General features: G+C 57.2%; 1 protein-coding gene across 4 annotated transcripts in view; it reads right to left on the bottom strand.

The window, feature by feature from the left end:
- Positions 1–20,981, bottom strand: part of LOC122387467 (zinc finger protein castor homolog 1-like) — a 63,777-nt gene that overhangs the window by 2,335 nt on the left and 40,461 nt on the right. Inside the window, exons 4-19 of one of the 4 annotated variants that reach the window (XM_043377705.1) lie at positions 19,932–20,137; positions 19,359–19,443; positions 15,650–15,833; positions 12,684–12,882; positions 6,456–6,672; positions 5,759–5,943; positions 5,274–5,378; positions 4,429–4,612; positions 3,603–4,204; positions 3,194–3,364; positions 2,342–2,577; positions 1,964–2,109; positions 1,432–1,668; positions 905–1,291; positions 577–711; positions 128–335 (exon numbers count right to left, since the gene is read on the bottom strand). In XM_043377705.1, the coding sequence (XP_043233640.1) occupies positions 128–335; positions 577–711; positions 905–1,291; positions 1,432–1,668; positions 1,964–2,109; positions 2,342–2,577; positions 3,194–3,364; positions 3,603–4,204; positions 4,429–4,612; positions 5,274–5,378; positions 5,759–5,943; positions 6,456–6,672; positions 12,684–12,882; positions 15,650–15,833; positions 19,359–19,443; positions 19,932–20,137 (3,487 nt within the window). The remainder of the gene's footprint in view (positions 1–127; positions 336–576; positions 712–904; positions 1,292–1,431; positions 1,669–1,963; positions 2,110–2,341; positions 2,578–3,193; positions 3,365–3,602; positions 4,205–4,428; positions 4,613–5,273; positions 5,379–5,758; positions 5,944–6,455; positions 6,673–12,683; positions 12,883–15,649; positions 15,834–19,358; positions 19,444–19,931; positions 20,138–20,981) is intronic. The other 3 variants (XM_043377706.1, XM_043377708.1, XM_043377709.1) reach the window with 3 other exon arrangements.

Below are 20,981 nucleotides of genomic sequence, written 5' to 3'. Positions count from 1 at the left end.
GAGTTCAAAAAAAAAAGGAAATGGGCAAATAAGCTTTCTTCAGGAGTACGTTGATAGAAAAGACGCGATCATGCTGCGGTGGGAAATGAGAAGACGACAGAAAAGGTAAAAAACGTATGGAGCGTACTCTTTGTTGTACCTGAATCTGATATAGCCGTCAGGCACTGGCTCGTCTTTCAGGATGCGCATGTTGCGCGGCTTCTTGACTTCGGGCCGGTGCCCATCACCGGGACCGTCTCCGGAGAGGCGCTTCCGCGACAGTAGCGCCGGGTCAAACATGGCCGCACTCATCGGCAGGGGGAATCCGCCATTTTGTGGTGGCATCATCGGGAACCCTGTCAGATGGAGGCACAAGTCAGATTAGGCGATCGTGTTGTCAGACGCCAATGCAATGGTATGACTTTCGCAGAATGAACTTAACGAGCTGGCGCTATGAAATATGGATGCTTGCTCGTCTGACAGCGGCGGGCTGTTTCGTCATCCTTGTTTTGCTACATCAAAAACAGCATACTGAAAGGCGGATCTGATCGCTCGCTCGCTCAACATACGACGTCTGCTGCCGATCCGCCCACTGACCTGCCAGCGCCGGATGCAGGGCCGGCCTCAGCAGGAAGCCCTCAGGCGAGCCCAGGAAAGACGCGTGCGCGAACGGATGGAACGGCAGCATCGGGTGCCGAGGCATCTCCGGGACGACCTCGGCGCCGGGAATGTCTGCGAAAAGAAACATATTATATCGTCAGAAATTGTCTTGGCGTATCTGCGACATGGAGTATCATTTGTTTTATTTGTAATATAATTACTGTGCATAATTACCCCATGACAGGTATTCCGTAGGGTGCTCAGCCGCATGGTTAACACCCTCAGAGTTCTTAATGCTGTACATTCAACGCGACAGGGCACTCACTTCTGCGCTGTTCCCGCTCTTGCTCTTCCTGTTGCTGTTGCTGTTGCTGCTGTTTCTGCTGCTCTTCCGCACGCTGCTCCTGTTGCTGCTGCTGCTGCTGCTGCTGCTGCTGCTGCGATCCGATTCCCCCGATGCCGATACCGGCGGCCATCTGCGGCGACTGCCAGCCCTCAGCGTGCCGCTCCAGGTGCGGGTGCAGCCGCTCTGCCTCGCTGAAGGCCTGGTTGCACAGCTCGCAGTGGTAGTGCTCACGCCGCTTCAGCTTGCAGAAGGGCCGGCCGCACGGCTGCTCCTCCTGGAAGTGACTGAAGCTCTCGGCGACGCTGGGCGCTGTCGGACGCTTCAGCGTGGCCGGCGACTGCAGCAGTCGTGACATCAGGTCCGTGCCTGCCGGGGAGGGGTGGAATCCAGTGGTGAGTAGAGAAGAGAAGACTGAGGAATCGTTGAGCATATCATGACATCGTTAGCTATGGCTCATGTGAAACTCTTCCGGCTAAGAAGATCGAGACGAGTGTAACTCTACTCACCTGGATGCTGAGACACGGCTGGGAGCGGCGCAGAGGTAGCCGGATCAGACCGCTCTCCCTGGGCCTGCAGTTCGGTGGGCGAGCGGCTGCGCCGGGGACTGGCGGCGCCCAGCGTCGGAGGAGAGCGCTGACGCTGCTCCGTCAGGCGCGAGTGCAGCACCAGACCCTGGGGCATGTCGGGCGTGGCAAACGCCGACAGTGGGTAGTAGGTGCCGGCCGCCTTCACGATCGGAGAACCTGTTGGTGAGAGAGGGAGACGTATGTCAACACAAATATATGCCTGATATCGATTAAAAATGTCTCGGATCTTGTAAACGCTCGAAAAATTGTATATTTACATCCCACTCCTAGGTTTGATTAAATTTCTGGCACACAATTATTTCGTAGCCTCGTGCATTTTTAAGTGCAATAGAAGCTGCTTTAAGTTCGCTCAGCATAAGACACACGTCTTGTTCTGATGACTAGTTCTTTCGCCTTCTGTACCTATAAAACCATGATACACTGCGAGTCTCCGGTGGTTCCCGGTGCTGACCTGTTTGTCCGTTGGAGGTCGGCGGCGGCGAGCCAGTGGCCTGCTGCGAGCGGTGGAGCTTGTCGTGCTCCGCCATAGCCAGGTAGCGAACGAACGAGTGTCCACAACCAGGTCTTGTGCAGTGGAAGTGACGGTTCACCTTGTTGCTGTAAGATCGGGCGAAGGGGAGGAGGTTAGGTAACGGACTTGATTTTAGTGGTGCGAAGACGCTGATGAAACCAAAACAAACATGCCAAGAACAATGCATCTTTGACATGTTTAATGTATGTAAGCTATGTCGCCGCATCCCAATAACTCATGAACGTTCGTTTTCCATGGTGATCTCCTTACACCAATCACTCGCTAAACAAAGGCAGATCCAAATAAAGCTTCACCTACCTCAGACAGCCTGCCATCTTGCAGTCGACATCTCTATTGAAGAAGACAAAGCCCTCCAGGATGTCGACGTTGTCATGGAAGTCGCGGGCATGGCTGGTCAAGTCCTCCGTGTCGCTACTGGCGAAGAAGCAGCGGGGATGAGCGCAGTGGTAGTGCCTCCGGCCGGCCTGGGCGCAGTCGGCGTCCGTGCACGTGGCACCCTCGCGGTATTCCCGGAAACCCTCCGTCGGGTCGGCCTGCGACAGGGAGAGAAAGCCATGAGTGCTGCGACGAGGCAGAGCAGCTCAACATGAATCTTGTGAAGCAGACAGGGTGTATCATTATCTGAAAGAACTAGGAAGTCGTGGGTGTGGAGCGTGGGTGTGGCGGTGAGTGATGAGAGTAGGGCTGGTGCTGGTGTCGTGACTTTTGGTCGATTGTCAGATTGCTGTCGGAAGTGAGTGGTTTCAGTCTTGACAGGTCTTATCGATATCACAACATTTACTTGATGGGTTGAAGTGCAACGGGATTGTATAGAGCAAACGAGACACGCTTGACCTTATCTCAAATAGTGTCAGTCCATGAGTCGGGGTCCGGCTCACCGGGGTTGAATGAGTTACCATTGACATATCCAACCCAATCACTAGCAGATGCCGATCTCTGCAGCTGAGGACGTTAGACAATAGCCGACAGCAGCCTGTCACGGACGCTGTCGGGCCGACATATGTCTCTCCTTGTCTGATCGATATCGGCGCGAAACTGTGTGTTTATGCACCAGCTCATCACGATGCCCTCGATCGGCTGTCCAGCTGCAGCGCTATGATTATTATCGTTGGATCGCCGGGTGTCTGCCGCGACGGCCGGCCCACCCACCTCGTGTTTCACGACTGGTCTCGTCGGGTCGCTGTCAGCCGCCGAGACGGCCGGCGACGTCCCCGGGAGGTCAGCGCTGCGCGCCGCCAGCAGCGGCTTGGGCAGCTTGAAGGAACCGAACATGCCCGGAGGCATGTGGCCGCGGAAGGCGTCCGCACCGGGCATCGGCACCTGTGGGCGGAAGGAGTTAAGCTCAATGACTTTGTTCAGGGAAGATGGTCATGGGCGACTGAACAACGGAACGGAAGATATCATCACTGTCATGAATTTCCTATTGTTATCATAGCTGAGCAAGACCATACCCATAGAAACTTAGAACCATTGACCTGAGGAAAAAAAAGAGTCGGGTGTTGCAATATAGAAGTAAGCGTAAACGCCTCCCACAAACTCATCATCTCCCATGCCTCACCTCGAACGGAGCAGACACCTTGGCTGCCTGGGCGGCAGCTGCGGCGGCGGCAGCGGCGGCTCGTCGCTTCTGGATCTCCGGAGAGATGTACGGCAGGAGCGGCGGCACCGGTGGCGGTCCCGACGATTCCTTCGACGCCGCCAGTCGCCGCGAGTAGTCGTGCATCTTGTAGTGGTCGAGCCGGCGGAACGGCTTGTCGCTGCGCAGGATGACCTCTGTGCAGCCCTCCCAGTTGCAGTGGTAGTGGCGCTCCTTCCCGCGGTAGAGACAGTGCGGCTGGCACGGACACGGCTCCTCCGTCTCCGCCACCTCCTCGTAGTAGGTGGCCGTCACGTGCTGCTGCTGTTCGTGGTTCCGCGCGTGATCACGCGCGCTGTCACGGCTCTGGAAGAGCACGCCGCACTCGGGCTGACTGCAGTGGTAGTGTGCCGTGCCCGAGAACTCGCAGCCGGTCACGGCGCAGGTGGCGCCATCTGTCAGCTCCAGGACGAAGCGCTGCATCAGCTCGGCCTCCGGCAGGCGCGGCAGCTCACTCGGGTGAGAGGGCTTCATGTCCTGTGGCGCCAGCGGCTCCAGCGCGAAACTGGATGGCGTCAGCATGCCTGCGAAAAAGAAAAGATGAAATTCCCAGGATATTATGTCCAGGTGGATTAAAGGAGGTCGATTAATTCTGCTTCATCTGTACCTGATTTGTTTTTGCGATCAGCAATGCATCCTAAGTGTATTGCGTCCGCACATTTATGAGGCAGTTACATGTCTCCCGTTGCGATTTATCCCGGGTTGGCTACATTGTAGATATCTCACTTCATCTCAGAGCACTGCTCACCTGGGAAGAGAGCTCCGAGCCGGCCGTACGGACTGGCCTTCAGGGCGTCCGAGGGGCTGGCGGGCAGCGGCGACTGCACGCTGCCGGGGCTGGTGCTGGGGCTGGGCTGGTTCAGCGGCGCCATCGAACCCGGCACCGACACCGACGGCGAGACCGTGCGCGAGAGAGCCGCCGCCAGGGGGAACTGCAAACCGATGGCGTGGAGCGGTCAGCGATTTGTTGGCAGGGCTGATTACTTATAATCTACTTAGCTGGCTAGTGGCTAACCGGAAGGGCCCTGACATGCCACAGGTGTGTCATAACGAGGGACATTAACCACTCACACCTGCCACCTGGTGCTCATTATGCGTACTGAGATGTGACTATAGATGACGCTGGCGGCGTTACCTTAACGGGCGTCAGCTCGACAAAAGGCGTTCCTGGAATCCTTGCACGGCCGTGAAGCATTACACCATCTGAATGCATGACGGCCACTTCTTTGTGTCTGATATCTCGGCATCAGCGTTATGAATGTATCTAGCACGTTGTGCAATCACGTGCCAGAGTTCGAGCCAGGCGCAGCACAAAGGCAGGCGGACCAATTGACCACCATTCAGAGCCGGGCCAGCTCTCCGTCCTCCCTATTCAGGAGTCCGTGCCAGCCCGGTTAGGTCATTTAGAAATATTTCCTGTGTGATCCACTACTCACAAGCATTCATCCATGTGAACCACCCACTCTGGCCCCATGCTCAGTGTGATTGGGTGGGATCAAATTCGTGCTCTTCCCATTAGGTTCCGTCCCGTGCCGTTCCGGCGGGCCTCCCCGTGCCAGGCCCCGTCTGCTCCCGGAGAGGAGCGGTACACACCTGTTCACCGAAGGCGCCGTCGCGTGGCAGGCTCTGCGACAGCCGGTAGTTCCGGTAGGCCATCTCGCTGTCCTGACGCTCGTGCTTGCGCTGAAAATGAGACATCTGAATATCGGTATTAAACATCCTTGACAAGGCAATCAGTCTCGCACACCGCATATTTTTGCATAAACACTCGGAAATAATGACCCAGCCAAGGAGCAGACAGCTCAAGGCCAAGTGTTCTATACACAATCAAAAGCAGTGGCTCCTACATGTGCACGGCCTAAAAATCGCTTGATTAAGTTGCTGAAAGATAAGTAAACACTGATTGCAACTTGCTATCATGAGGACCGCCAAGAGAGTTTTCAAAACTGACACTTGTGCCAAGCTTTCAAAGCTAAACTCAAATATCTCCCGAACCCATTGACTTTTCAAGCAGCCTGTCAGGCCGTCCCTCCTCAGTACAGAAGGCCGGAGGTGCTGTGCCGTGGCGCAGTACGTACCTTATGCGAGTACAGTTGTCCTGAGGAGTGCAGAACGTAGCTGCAGCCGGGACGGATGCAGTGGATGTGATTGCACACCTTGCTGAACCGACAGTTCTCGAACGGACAGTGCTCGTGTTTGATGTACTTTTTGAAGCCGTCTTTGTTGAGCTGTTCGTCCTTAATGTGGTACGTTTTGTGTTTCTCTGCAATCGCCACCGAAGTGAGATAGCGGTCAGAAAACGGACGTGGGTTTTCAGCGAGCGAGCGCGGGGGTCGCGATAGGTACTCTGGGCTGAATTAATGGTGGCCCCATCAGATCCTCTGTCAGAGGCCACCCTTCAACGACATCGGAGCGACGATCCCGCGCAGATGAGACTCGGATCTCCATAAAACAGCGGGATCGCGACGGGCACCATGTCTAATGTCACGCTCCGTTTATGCAGGATGTGGTCCACTTTTACAAAAACGCCCAACCGAATGCATCTGATGCCCTTGTTCGCTGTGGCCGGCCATGAGTGCAGACATGCTCCGTTCTGAGAGTTACAGGGGTCCGACAGCGGACGGCGACGGCCGATCGCATATTTGCGCTATTTACGTACACCCCAATCACGATTACCGCGAACCAATTCCGCTGCACGGCCGACATCGAACATGATGAATTTCAATACGGGTGTCATCAGCCTACCAGCCAACAGGCACGCGCGGCGCGACTCACCCATATCAGCCTTGTTCTTGAAGGTGAAACTGCAGCCGGGTCGTTTGCAGTGGAAGTGGGTGGTGCGCTGGCCCTGGTAGCTGCACATCTCGACGCCGCAATCCTCGCTGGCGCGGAACCGCTGGAAGCCCTCCTGCTGGATGGCCGAGTCCTTGCGGTGGTAGTTGGCGTGCATCTGGACGTCTGAGGTCGAGATGTAGACCTTGTCGCAGCCCTCCTGAAATAGTCAGTGACTTTTAGGACACGCAGTCACAGGGAACACGCAGTTGCAGTCATCTGACAGTGGTGAAAGGGACGCGCAGCACCAGTGACTGGTTGTCACATTTGACTGATATAATGTCGCAGTTTGTTGGCATTGGAGATGCATGTCCTCATGAATGAGTAAAATATCTCAGGTCAAGTGGGCGATCGCTTATCACCGCTGAGAGTTTCTAGAAAAGTCCGTTCCGTCTGCAATCGTGGTCCTGGGTAACACAGCGATGGCCAAAAGTGCAGCACACCTCATGTTTTATATGAATATTAATATTTTGATAAACAGTTTGTGCAGTTAATGATGTAGCACATCGTTTCAACTTTCAGCTGTCCGCAGTAATGAACGCTGGACTAGTTCGAAGATCTGCTGCACCACTTTTAGGCATTTATCATCGATCTGCTGACTAAAGCACATTTACCCTAATCATAATGCATTCCAGCCAGCCTGGCCTCACGCCCCCTGCTGAGCTCTCGTCTCGCCGTGTGCCACCTCCTCCCGATCTCGGAATCGCTCCACCCCGGCGCCACCCTGTTCTGCACGTTCGGCGAGAGGCGCGCGGTGCTGGCGTCATCGTCCATCGCGAGACCGGCGAGCTCCTGCAGCCTTCACGGCGCGGATTAAACCATAAACCACCGCCGGTTAGCGCTGCATCTGCAACAGACGCCCGGCCGGCGCGCTCGCTCGGATTCCGACGCCTGCCCGGCCCGACGGCACGCCTCGCGCGCCACTCATATGCAGACGAGGCGCGGTGCGCGTTCGGGCGAGCGGGGTTCCCACAGCATCGCGCTGGCACCCGACTGGCACCCTGACGGCGACCGGTCAGTCCAAGTGTCACTGGACGGTGTCCCGTAAGACGCTTATGTCCGCTTTACATGTGACTAAAAATGCATTATGCATAGCATCACGATATGCAGGCATGAATGATGGGCGGACGGGCTACTTAAAAATACATGCCGATATAACACGGCGCACGCTGACAGTGTAATACAACACACGCGGCACGACTGGCGTTTTCGGCAGCGCGGCGAGCCAGGCGTCGAGCTCTGCACTGACGCGGCACATGTATGATTCCGTCCGTTTGGCCGCCGCTGGGCGGGTGACGGGCGAATTTTACCGCGCGTTACGCACAATTGAGTCCCATTGAGGCGACCATGTCGTGCTGCAGCCGCGACATGTCTGCAACGGACCCGGCGTCGTCCGGCCGGCCCACCCAGGCGCCGGTGGCACACAGGCGCGCGCCGCCCCGGCCGTCACGGTGCCCGCGCGTCTGCCACACGCCGTCACGGCCTGTCGCATGACGTCACGGTTCGTCACGGTGTGACGCGCTCAGATCAGCTGACGGGGTGTATGTGTGACGCGGTGCAGCGGCGGCGGACCCCGCCCGGCCCCACCCCGTTCCCTTCAGTCACCGGATGATCTCAGCCCCTCAGCTGCGATGTTCAGCAGGCCAAGTCTGAGTGGCTGAAGCAGCCTGGCTCCGTCGCGCCCCGTCTTGTCTGGCCAGAGCCACTCCCTCTCTGCAGGCAGTGTCCATCCCCGGCATCATCTCAGATGAAGACACGAGTTGATCCGACCGACCTGCGCCAACAAAACGCCGCACTAGTCTTAGCCAGCGATAAATCGCGCCGCGATCGCCGCAGAAAGCGGCCACGTCGTGAGTGCCGCGCGGGCGGCGCTAATTACAGCGGTTGGCGCTCATACGTCGCGAGCGCGGCTCGTTGGCCGCTCGTTCGGCTCCGCCCTGACGAGCGGCAGAACGAGCTGGACGTCCGGCCGCCGCGGGGCCGGCGCGAGGCTGGTAGAGTACGCCGGAGTGGGGGTGTTCTGTTCGCGATTTTTCCGTTCGCGTCGGGCACATCGAGAAGTGTGCTATGCGGCCTCAAGTTGAAGGTCACGGTGGAATTAGCTTTCAGCGTGAAATCGGGTAAATAAATGATCAATGGATTGGTCGAATCGAGCCGATTTCAGGTTCATTGGGGTTGACGGTGTTGCAAGGAGAGCTGAAGAGGCAGGTTAGGGTGCTGGTGATCGGAGGGGCGTTCGGGTGCAGTGGTGATTTTCGACGACTGGTGGAGTCAGCGCCCTCGAATCAGCCACCATACATGCTTGTCGTGAGCGCATTGCGATCGCTGCAGTGCCGTGACCACGCCGCGCTTTTACTATACCTTGTCATGAGTATGCCTCTCCCGCCTAGATCGTACCCTCCTTGCGGCGCAGACAGTGGCAGCTGTTTTGGGACGACGAACGCGATGCTCGTGAAGGGCGTAACCAACATACGAGGTGTTGTATAATCCACCGCCCGGGGACAGAAGGGGCGGACAGACTGGGCGGGCGACGCGATTCCGGAATCAATTTCGGCCGTTGCCGGTGTGTTTATGGTCGGCGGCTGCGCGAGGCACTGCTCGGCCACTCGGTGGCCCGTCGGCGGGCTCTGCACGCCCCGCGGTCGCGTTTTAATGGGTTACTCGCCGGCAGCGTGTTGACGTGGTAGCAGTTGGGCAGAATGGATGACAGACACAGTGATTGAGCCTCGCCATACAGTGCTTATAAACAGAAATAGGCCGTGCCGTGTCGGCCCGTCGGCCGTCGGACCTCCCCAGTGCGGTTGGCTCGGTGTCAACACGCCGGTGGCGGCAGAGGTCGGCTGCAGCGCGACCGACGCGGCCCCTCTCCGCTTCCCCGGAAGGCGCGCCGCTCCGTTTATTGTTGCTCGTCGATGATGGATCGGGCGGCCGGCGGAAAACGGTACCGTCCGTCCTTGTCCCGTTCAGACGTCCGTTTTGTCCCGTCTGTCCGTCTGTCCATCTGTCCGTCCGTACGTCTGACCATGGCCAGTTCGTCAGGATCGGTCGCTCAACTTGCAATGATCTGGATGACCTCATGGGCGTCCCTCATTTAGGAGGCCGCCGAGCGCGCCGCTCGCGCCGATATCGGGAACAGTGGTCCGTTGAGCGCCCTCCCGTCCTGGGCCCCGGTTGCAGCGCATTACAGAAACATGGCGACAGACGCCGGCCACGTGACATTCTTTAATCGGACAAAGCGGCTGGCTCTGCCACCACGCTGCAGATAGTGTCTGTCCGCTTTATCGAGTGCTTACGCTAAAACCCTCCTGTGATGGTTTACAGAATAAAAAGCAAACCATGACGGCCGGTGTCAGATAAGTAAAATACTGAACTGTTTATGGGTCTTGTCGCACAGTGACGTCAGCTCGAAGACGATAATTTATTGGGTAATTTACGGCTCGAGACCGCCAATCGGCTTTCTCCACTGGCTGGCGATGCAAGCAACTGATAATTCAGCCGATTTAGAGCGAAATTTGCATGCCCTCTGCAGGATTCTGACCTTTGTTGCACAAGGACCGGTCATCATATTAATAACCGGAAAGGGCAGACAACGGCCATTTATATGCATCAATGGACTCTGGTTCATGTTTTCGTGGATTTATGGAGCGAAACAATGCAATAGGAGAATCACATTTGAAAGCCCGCGGGGTTGCTATGGTCCGAGGCGGCGGGATAGCGCTGCAGCGAGTAATGAGGCTCGCGAAGGCCGGGCGACGGCGCCGCTCGCTTCAGATGAAGTCGTCACACTACGGGACAGCATGTCAAACGCTGTGTCGCGTCCGCCGCCGCCCGGCGCGACCGGCAATGGGAGGCATCCCCATCGCGCCGCCGATCTTCGCATTAGAGATAACTCATGTCGCCGGGCCATATTTAGAAAGCAGCGATCACAGCGTCGCGACTGTATTCAGAACATCATGAAAACAGCCCACGACGAATTTTCAGCGGGCCGAGATGGCATTGGGCATAATCGAATCGGGTGGCAGCAAACATCAAATGTGAGGCGATGCGAGATGCTGATCATGGATGCCCGTCTAGCGAGGCTGCATCGTCCCTGACGCCGCTTTACATCAGACATCCTGGATGCAGATTTCGCATCATAGTTACACCGAGGCGAGGCGACACATTGATGTCGGATTGTCACCTGTCACTGCGAACGCCGTGTCTGAAGGGTCCCATAGGCTTTTCATGACTGTCAGACCATGCCGACATGCAGCGCATACCGTTCGATGTGTGATCTCCGAGAAGGCGTTCTGTGAACTATGGAGACCGGCTGAATAAAAACCGCGCTATGAGCTGAAACATTTTTGGAACGTACAGCATCCAGGTGACTGCATTTATTGGGCGTTCTTGACCCTATTTTCAATCCGATGTAAGCTTTTTGGTGCTTTATTTTCCCACGAGGGCTATAACAGTTAACACAAAAAAATCGGCTTAATCGTGTCAGAAGTTGTTGAACTCTCCGAGCTCCACGAACGATAAGTTCGTTATGCATTCATATTAAGTGCGCCCCATACATGTAAGCATTCACAGAGCCCGTCTCAGCATTAGTTAACTTGCAACAGCCGTGTTCTGTCCGGCCTCCCGGTGGGCACATCTATTACGCCAATATCCGGTCGTGAGCGTCATACCAAGCACCCGGAGGTTCATTATCGCCCGGCCACTCCCTGTTCTGGTCGGAGCGGGCGGGGCACCCCTGCCCCGGCCCCTGCTCCGACACCTGGCCCGTGGACGGTACCCCTAGCAGTCCTTCGGGAGGGAGTACGAACTGAGGGGCGTCGTGGATTCGGGGGCGTCACCGGCGCCGAACGCCGCCCCCTCTCGGGCGCTCACCGGAGGCCATCGAGAGTGTCGTTAATGTGTTTACCGCGTCGGTGGTGACATTTGGAGCGCTGCAGCGGTGCCGTGACGCCGCCGGCACCGTCGCCGCTTTGAAGAATCACGTTAGTTCGCGGAATGCGCCCTCGGGCACCGTATAAGGACACCGCCGGCGGCGCCGGGCGCCGAGGGGCGCCGCTGACGGTCGCGCGAGATGATGGTAGTGAAATGAGGTGAAGTAGGACATACATGGCCGACAGAGGTCATATCGTGAACGCCACTCGGTGCTGCTGGCACTATTTGCCGCCATGGCTGTCAGATCGATCGTGCAAGGGGCTGAGGCGTGATAAGACGAATTTATGTGCTGATTGAGAGCGGAGTATTTCCATTTAAGGCTTCTGAAAGCGGGTCGATGTTGATTGTGGTAAATAAGTGGGCAGTTACCACGACAGCGCCATAACTATCTCCTTCGATCCCGTTGCAACCTCCTGCGGAACATGCCTCTGTGTCGTAGCCGAGTCAATTGTAGGGCGAGACAGTGGTCACTTAAGTGGCTGAAGCAAACGGGGCGACGCCAAGCCTGTGCAGAACCCAGCGTTATCTGCGCCGTTTCCGCTGCCACCGGGGTGGCTGTCGTCCAGTTGATGCTCGTCCTATCTCGGCCACCCGCGCGCCGCGCCGGTGGCCCCTGTCCTGCACCGCCTCCGACGGCCTCAGTGTTTGTCAGAGCGCGTGCCTGCTGTCGCACCAGACCGCGACCTATCCGGCGAGCGCGAGAAAAAGTGACAGCTCCGCGGCAACCCTGTGATAAACCCGTTGGTGCAGCGCGCCCAAGACCCGCACAACGTCGGGCTTCGGCAGGGTGGGCGCTACGTGACCTGTAGCGCTGCTCCAGGTCAGGCCCAGTGAATGCGGTTTTGGCTTTGGATTAGATAGAAGCGTTAGATGCTCTGGACGCTTTAGCCTGGTTCTTTGTGCTACAGAAAGTGGAGGTTGACGTTAGTGAGAAGCGTGAGCAAATTGATGACGATTGGTTAAATGTGTAACGATCTGTGATTGTTCCAGTGACCTGATTATCTCCGGAAAACCCACAACAGAATTACCGTTATAATCCCGGCGCCCACGGCTCAATTTGTTCGGCTTCGTGGAATGCCTTTGCAGAGCGCATCCCTGCAGTGAATGTGTAGCCCTGGGTCCAACCCGTCCGGTCAGCTGCCATCCGCCGTTGTTGAGGGCGGGCATTCTTGACTTGCCGGCTGCGGGTCTGGGTCTTACCCCGAGGCAGTGGTAGTGACGGACCGCGGATCTGTGTCTTACCTTGAGGCAGTGGTAGTGCGTCTGCTTCCTGTTGTGGCTGCAGTCGGGGTAGCGGTCGCCGCAGTCGTCGGTCGGAGAGTAGCGCATGAAGCCGTGCTGCAGCGAGTCGTCCCGCTTCTTGTGCCACTTGAAGTGGCGGATCATCTCCTCCTTCTTCACGAACACGCGAGAGTTGCACTCCAGGCAGTGGAAATGCTCCCTGAAAAAGCAGCATGGGCGTTATAAAAATCGATATTCGGCTGTGACCAGACGCGAGTTATTCACTCAGAGCCTTGCCATCTGGATCCCAAATCAGAGCATAGCCATCTCGGAGTTGGGGAGAGGCGGGAGAATTGGGACTTATTTCTCTAAGTGGCCGAGGTAAGTTTGTGCATGAAAACGGACATATCCGATATCCGACAGCACAGGAAAGATTTTTTCACCGGCTTTTCATTTTTTACCAGACATCTCAACAGGGACGGAAGGAGTGGTCATCCTCTCTTGTCACCTGCGGTGAAACTGCTATCTGCACTGACGGCCAGTCTCCTGTGCCGTCTCTGACTGTCCGGGCGCACTGACAGTCTGGCACCAGCCCACCTCGGTGTCAAAAGACACGCTCAACACCGCTCTGCGCTCGTCATCACCTCTCGTGTCCCCTCTCCACCCTCCTAGCGGACCAACTTCGCCACCTCGAGCGGCGACAACAGTGATCTCACTTTTTCTCCGAATATCTGATAACAAAACAATCACGGCTTCTGAAACGCAGATGAATAATGAAAGCAAACCCTTTCGCGCGAATCGGTCTGTTTGTTTTAGTTCCATGCAAATTTTGCAACATGGCTCGCGGGTGCGAAGACCTTGCACCCCTCGGTGTCGCTGCCGCGGGCTGCGTCGACAGCGACCGTTCCAGCGAGCAGACGGAGGCTCTCCGCCGACGTGTGCGGCCGCCGCCAGTTGGCATGACAAATCACAGCCTCGTACCGGGTCTCTGCTTCAGTTTATGGCGGCCGGGCGTGTTTTGTCTCGCAGACGGCGGCAGCGGCGCCGGCAGCGGCGCGACCTGCATGACTGGCTGCGGTCGGACGGCCCAGGGGTCATTACCGAACTCCGGAGCGCTCGGTCGCCGCCGGACTGACCGCCGCCGCTACGGCGCGGCTTTGCACGGCAGATTGGACGGCAGTGCCGCTGACAGTCGCGTTTACCGGGCCGCTCGTCGCCGGTCTCCGCGGCCGCTTTGTAAGGTGATGAGCGAACGGCGCCGCCGCTGCATTGGTGCCTCGAAAGGGACTTGCCCAGAGTCCATAGTTTGTTGTTAAACGGGCACGTCTACAGAAGCGCGAGTGCCTTTGCATGCAGGGAACAGAGGATAATATTTCGGTGCAATAATTCGATGCGCAATTAGAATTCAGAGGCCACCTCATGCCTATGGATATTTATAGCCGTGCTGCTCAGACGAGCCATGCACTGGAGGCGCTCGTCCCTCAACTTCCATAAAAGATGGTCTGCTTCTATTGCCCTTGATCGGTCAGATGTATGTACCGGGCCACCCGCCACAGCCGCCGCCGCCCGCTGCCCTGCCACTTGCGGGGCCGCGTCGTGCAGCTGGCTCCCGCGGTGCGGCCAGACCGGCGCGATCCGGGAAACTGCGGCGAACCCGGCGCCCTCGCCGCAGCTGCGCCGCCCGCCGCGTGAGGGCCGCGTCTGCCCCGCTGCGCGACGCTGCAATATTCATGGATGTTGCAGGCACGCCGGGACGCCTACGGGGGACCGTGGGAACGGCCGCGCCGCTTTTGTGCCGCCACCGCGCCGCTTTTGAGCTTTTGAGTCGGTTTCGACAGTCGGAGCGGCGCCGGGCGTGTGCGGAATCTGGCGCATCCTGTCGCTGCGCCATGTTTCGAATATTTACACGTCATCGAGGAAAGAGTTGAGCGGAGGCCATATTTCACATGACGCTAGGGAGGGCGACTGTGAGAAAATTGAAGTTAGACGCAGAGACGGGATGGATAAAGACGGGGACGGGGAACAAGTTAATGACAGCGAGGGGAGGAGACATGGGAACGGGGACATGAACAAAGCTGGAACATCATTTCGGAGATAGCGTTTACATGGAAGATTGGTGTAATTTAACCCGATACGGGAAAAGAACATGACGAAAGTTAATTCTACTAGTCGCTTTATGCTTGGATTAGCCGAATCCATAGTCAATCCAGAGCAGAACTGCACCACCTATGAGCACCACACCAATCCTGGCAAGTGCAGACGAGATTTCCAAACAGAGCCAGAATTGGGTGGTCGGTCGGCTTGCACCAGTCACTGCACAATGACACCGACCGATGCGCTCCGGCTGTTTGCGGAGATCACTTTCTCAGAAGGTGCCGCTGTCGGCCGAGCGGGCCCGATATGGGTCCATTCGAGGGTGACCCATGTGACCGACCCACTGTCGCGTGCTGATGCGCCTAACGACACCGGCTGCCGGCCGCCCGGCGCGACCGAGGAAGTGGAATTGAGGTCGATCACGGATGATTAGATGACTAAGGCCGTCTAGTCAGGGCAGCGTGGGTTGCTGGGTTATTTCAGATGCAATATCCATGGCTCAGGATAAGGTGTAAACATGATCGTCTATGCATGGAAGATAACGACAGCGCGCGGGAGCCTTATTCTCCGGCAAGACAATGCAGGGCTTATGCATCACGAGTCTTTGTATTCAGCCGCTCAATACGGTGGAAATTCCCGCCGCCAGACACACAGACCAGTGTCGGATATCCTGGTGAGGTCAACACGGCCATGGACCAGTCAACGTGCTGTCGAACCTGTTCGCGGCCGTCATCATTAATGTGTGTATTTGTCTCCTTGTTCTTTATATTACTGCAACAACCACTATCAGCATTATCCCCTACCAAGGTAATCCAATCATCGATGTCATTATCATCGTCAACGTCATCTCCACCACCAGCACGATTGCCGTCATGCTCAGCGCAGGGACTTACCGGTAGCTGAGGTCTATGCAGTGATTGAAGCCGCACTCCTGGGCGCTGGTGAAGCGGCGGACGTAGCGGCCGTAGTCTACGGCAGTGTTCCTCCGGTCTGTGGCCGTGGTCGCCGGGGACGGGAACGGCAGGCCGTTGGCGGGAGACACGCCCGATGGAGGAACTGGAGTCCCGGCCGGAGCACCTGCGGGGTCACAGGTCAGGTCAGACAAGGGGAGTTAGTGATGGTCAGATGAGGGAGAGTCACTTCTCACGGAGTCGGGGAAGTCAAGAAGGCAGTATCACAGAGCAAGCCGCCATTCCAGCAGCCGTGAGACGAAATGGTGCTGTCAGGTGATGATGCTGGTAGACTTTTCCTCTTGGAAACAGCACCCGCAAGGTCAGACGTGGGGGTGGCGAGACATTCAGCTAAGAAATTACGAGGAAGTGAACGAGAAATGCAGAGAGCGACGGCCTTTCAATAGACCATCGAATGGAGACCTTGCCGAAAGCTATTGCAGGCTGCAACTCTGACTGGAGTAGATAAAGGAAGCCAACCTCGCCCTTTGCCAGAGTACCATACGTCTCCCGGAGTCGGCGGCACTAAACGTCGTCGTAAGAATCCGACTTGGTATATGTCCGATTGCATTCCCGACAGGGGTTCTAAATGCGACGGGTTTTAGCGGCAAACGTAAGTGCTCGTTTCATTTCTCCCAGAATACCTTTCCAGCGATCAGCGGTGAGGATTAGGTGAGCTAGGAGACGGGAGTCCAAACAAAGTGTCCCATCAAAACAGCCCGTGGCGACAGCGGCGACAGGCCATTAGGGTGCCTTGTCTCTCTCGACTCCGCCGCAATCTCAGCCGGGCGCGCCAACTAATGCTGATGAACACTAATGACCCTCTTCGCGGCCCGGCGAGGCAGTCCCATTCTGCCTGCGCCGCGCCACTCGACGTACCACTCATGAAACCGACATTTTCCAATTAAGAGGAGCTGCAATCAGCGCCTGTATCGGGCCTGTATCCGGCGACCTCGTGCCCTGGCACCCGCCGGTGAGCCACTTCCTCTCGGTCTATTCACGCGCGCGTCCGCTGCCGCCCCGTCCGCCGGCGGCGCGGCCCTTCCGCACCCCACGGCGCCGCCCAGCACCGCCTTTGATCATCACCGAACCGGCGACGTGCCGTTATTATCGCATTTTGGTTGCACTATTTAACCCTTTCACGGGAAATGGGCGCTTCTGGAGAGGATTTTTTGCAACGCCTCCCGCTGTGTCGGGGTTCGAGCGACGGGCGGTGACGACAGCTCCCACAGAGGCGGCGGAAGACGGCGGAGGGTGGCCGTGAGATGAGACGGCTGCGGCCGCCCGGAGGTACACAGAGAAAACCCAATTTATTGATCGGCCCACGCCGTGAATGGTGCACAAAAAGCGACCGGCTCGAGCACGCCGGTCGTTTGCTAAAATGTGGAATTAGCATCTGTATGGCGCGGCGCGGCGGTGAATGGCGCCACTGAGACGAAGAACTGGGGAGAGGGTTATATGCCGGCGCACGTTCTGCGTATTGGCGCGCGCTGAGCAAGAGGCTCGGGGCCCGCAGATCGGCCTCCGTGCGACCGTGGCCACGGGCGTCACCATAGCCCCAGCCAGAGCTGTCATATCATCCCGGCCCCGTATTATTTCCTGCTCATTGGGCGTGGGCGGGGGGTCCTTGTGACAGTGACGATCGCGATGGGGGTCGGCTCAGTTGCAGCGTGATTTAGCACCGGTGACAAAATGGCGACGGGCGTGCCGAGCGGTGATCGCAGAGCACGGCGTCGCGCACGACGATAGAGTCGTCGTCCGGCGATCGGCGGTCCGATTACGCGAGCGCTCCACTCGGATCGTCGCGATTCGACCGTAAACGTCACGCGGCCGCTATTTACACCGGACAGTCGGTCTCTAATGACCGCGATCGGCCGAGCGGCGGCGAAGGCGGCGCATCGCGGATAAATCCCCGCGCCGGGGAGCGGCCGACCGCGGTGTCGGAGGGCTAAGCCGCCGTACCGCGCTGTGTCGCGCTAATTGACGCCGTGCAACGTCCGCCATTTTGGAATGGCCGTGCCGTGCCGTTCTGGCGGCGGTGGTGACGCGACTGCGGTGGGCGGGCCGAGTGGTATTACAGCCTTAGCCACCGCGAGATCTCCAGATATTGACCACAGTGGCGGCGCGGCCGGACCGGACCCGGTGCCGGCGTCGGGCGTGCCAGCCAGCCGCCGTCATGAAGACTATATGGCGGACGTCTCTGGCGGGTGCTGTCGGGCACAGCCACTCCCCAACGCCGCATGCCATCGTGGCTGCTGTGACAGCAGATTGACCCCCGCGGTGCCCTCCCGACGCCTACACTCTGAGCAAATGCACTGAGAGCAATCTGACCCGACGCCTGCATTCATGACAAAGGTCGCTCGGCGGGCAGGAACAATGCGCCGCGACGCTGCGTTGGCACTCACCGGAAGACGAACAAGCTGTTGGGGTGGGACACCTCTCAAGTCTGTGACGGATGGTGTTGCACCGAATAAATGCATTAACTAAGATCATATCGGTCATGTCTCGCGGATGCAAATCCCGGTTTGGCACGCTGGCGCGAAATGGGGTTCTTTTGAAAACGGAAGTAGCAGTATCGGGCCATGTTATTGATGCCCCGATGTCTGGCAATAGCTACAGGTTTGAAAACATGATTCGAATTCGTCAGCGCCTGTTTTGTGAGTACTCAGAACCGTACCATGCACTGACAAAAACATGAGCTTTACCTTTCTAGCGGCCAACGGCTGCAATGCATGAACGTCCAGCAATAAGTAAAACACGAACGCCAGCCCTCATACAGGTGCGAAAGTGAGGGCGACGCGAAACGTGCAATCCATATTTATGCGCCATCTTTATTCAACACGTGACTTACTGCACGTTTAATATGTTGCAGCTGCGCATTCAGCGTGAAACCATCGGTCACGCATTGGGCCCTGCACACTTGTGCCGCCTCCCTCACAGCGGGATCACTGAAGAGTCCGCAACAAAATTGATCTGCTTTGCGTCATTCATATGACACCCATGGGGCGAGCGCTTTCAGAGGCAAGATGAACTGACGCATTTATTAAACCGCCATCCCGGAAGAGCGGGGATACGCTCGAGGGACGCAGGGCGTCTCCGGCCAGGCCGGTAGTGTAATTCAGACATTCCAGCGGGATGGCGTAGCGGCTGCAGGGCGCAGTCATCTATCATACATGACACGCTCGCCTTCTTCCTCTTAAACATGAAAGAAACATCAACATTCCACATCCTCACAGAAGCCACAGCACATTTCGACCCTAGTATGGCGCGTGCAACGGCGCCTGCTGATGAGGCGAGGTCAAACTCGATGCACGACCGATTTTCGTCGAGTTTTCACCAGAAACGGGAACCAGTATGCATGGAGGTGATGTCAAGAATGCGGTACACAATGCTCCACCCTGAACGGTGGACTGGCATGGGGCGTGGGTGATGCTGCACCGAATAACAAGTAGCAGTATTGTGTCTCTGGACTCTGACTATACTCTGACGGCAATCATCTGACAGCATTTGACTGCTGCATTCTGCATGTTGTTTTTTTATGAAATCCAGTTCTTACATAACCGAAGATCCTGTTTCGTGACACAAAGTGATGAACATCAAGACATGGGATGGTAAACGAGATCCGATGCGAACGAGGAGAGCACCAACTTACCGTGAGCACCGGCCTGCGCCAGGCTGCGATCCTTGTTGAGGGCGGCGAATGTCAGCAGGGTGGCCATGTTCTGGGGCAGCAGCAGCTGAAACGCATATCGTCACACAGTTCAACAAACAGTGCCACCTCCTCGCGAGATTCAACAAACATTGGCATGACAGAGTGTCCAAAACGATCACGTCATCTGGGCGTCGTTCACGCATTTCGCTCAGTGGAAATACGATCACACGTCTGGGTTGCATAACTCAAGGGAGGCTGAAGCTGAGAAACTGGATGACGAACTGGGGAAGTCGGATGAAGGAGGGTGAATTATTGCTAATGGCATCGTTGAGAGTTGCGTTACAAAACACGGGAGCTGTTTTTGAACTATCGCCTTTGCCCGCATCTTCCGTTCATGATTTTGCGGTCCAACTTCTGACCAGTCTCCTTTACTACTTCTTTGCTATCCAACTGCTCTTTAACTTAGTTTCAGTTTCTTTTAGCCCTCTGCAACTAAGCGACCAACCCTGTCCCCGGCTACCCAAACACTAAACAGTACCACCCGACTTAAACCCCGTCCCCCCGGTTACTGACCCCGTTGCCGCCCATGGCAGTCCGGGCCAGGAGTCGTCGTCTCTCCTGCTCCAGCGCCGCCGCCTGCCCCGGTGACGCCGCCCTCGGTGTGTGAGGGGGCGTCGGCGGCTGGTGGGGCGGCTGCTGGGGCGATGTTCGGCCGCCCCCGCCCGGAGCCGGGGCCGCAGCCGGCGGCAGACGACCGGTCAGATGCTCGAAGAGCTTCCCTGAAACAGATGAAATGACCACGTCAGTCATCGTGGTGAGCCGTATGACATTATACCAGCTAAAACATCTATGCTCCGAAGCATTTTCCCACAATGGGACATCGCTGTATGAACATCATAGCCCTTGCTCGGCCGGTTGACTTCCGTTCATGCAACGTGACATAGTTGGCGTTCCGTCTATTGACTATGTGACATGCCGAAGAGTTCGCTGTCGATTTCTCAGCGCCATGACCAACGATACCGGTCGTAGGGCGCGTCTGAGCTGCCCTCGACCGCGCCGGCGACCGGGCCGGAGCACGGACCAGTTTTTGCCGAATTGTGTCGTTTTTACCACATTCTCCGGTCGGTGGCTCCCACGCCGCCGCCGGGCCTCGCTTGGGGCCAGAGGGAGAGACGATAGATCGGGCGTAGGAGAGGGAGCGTGAGCGATAGACGCAGGAAAAGGAAATCGCCGATAGTGTGATGATTGAGGGGACTGATGGCTGCGGACACGGATTGTTAACGAAGTCGGAGCGCCAAATGAGGAAACCTGGCACCCGCAGCGTTTTTGCCACCTGGCTGTCCTCCCTCACTGTCTGTGAAAAACCCTGCTCCCGCGGTTGTGTCCGCTGTAGATTCTGGAAGCACCGCTTGGGGACCCTCGGGCCGGGTCATGACCCGCCATGACACGGGGCCGATGACACGCCTCGTGATGACACGGTAATGGTGTCGCCTGACGAGGCCCTGCCGCCGGCAGTCGAGTGTGACAGTCCGCCGGGCGTCCGCAGACGGAGAGAATGACCGTAAATTATCGGCCTATGCTTATTAGGCGTCATCATTATTTACCGGCTGCTTATGCAGGATT

The sequence above is a fragment of the Amphibalanus amphitrite genome, unplaced genomic scaffold (genome assembly GCF_019059575.1).
Source record: "Amphibalanus amphitrite isolate SeventyFive unplaced genomic scaffold, NRLGWU_Aamphi_draft 000287F_arrow, whole genome shotgun sequence".
In the NCBI taxonomy this organism is placed as follows: Eukaryota; Metazoa; Arthropoda; class Thecostraca; order Balanomorpha; family Balanidae; genus Amphibalanus; species Amphibalanus amphitrite.
This window is presented reverse-complemented; position numbering and strand designations above follow the sequence as displayed.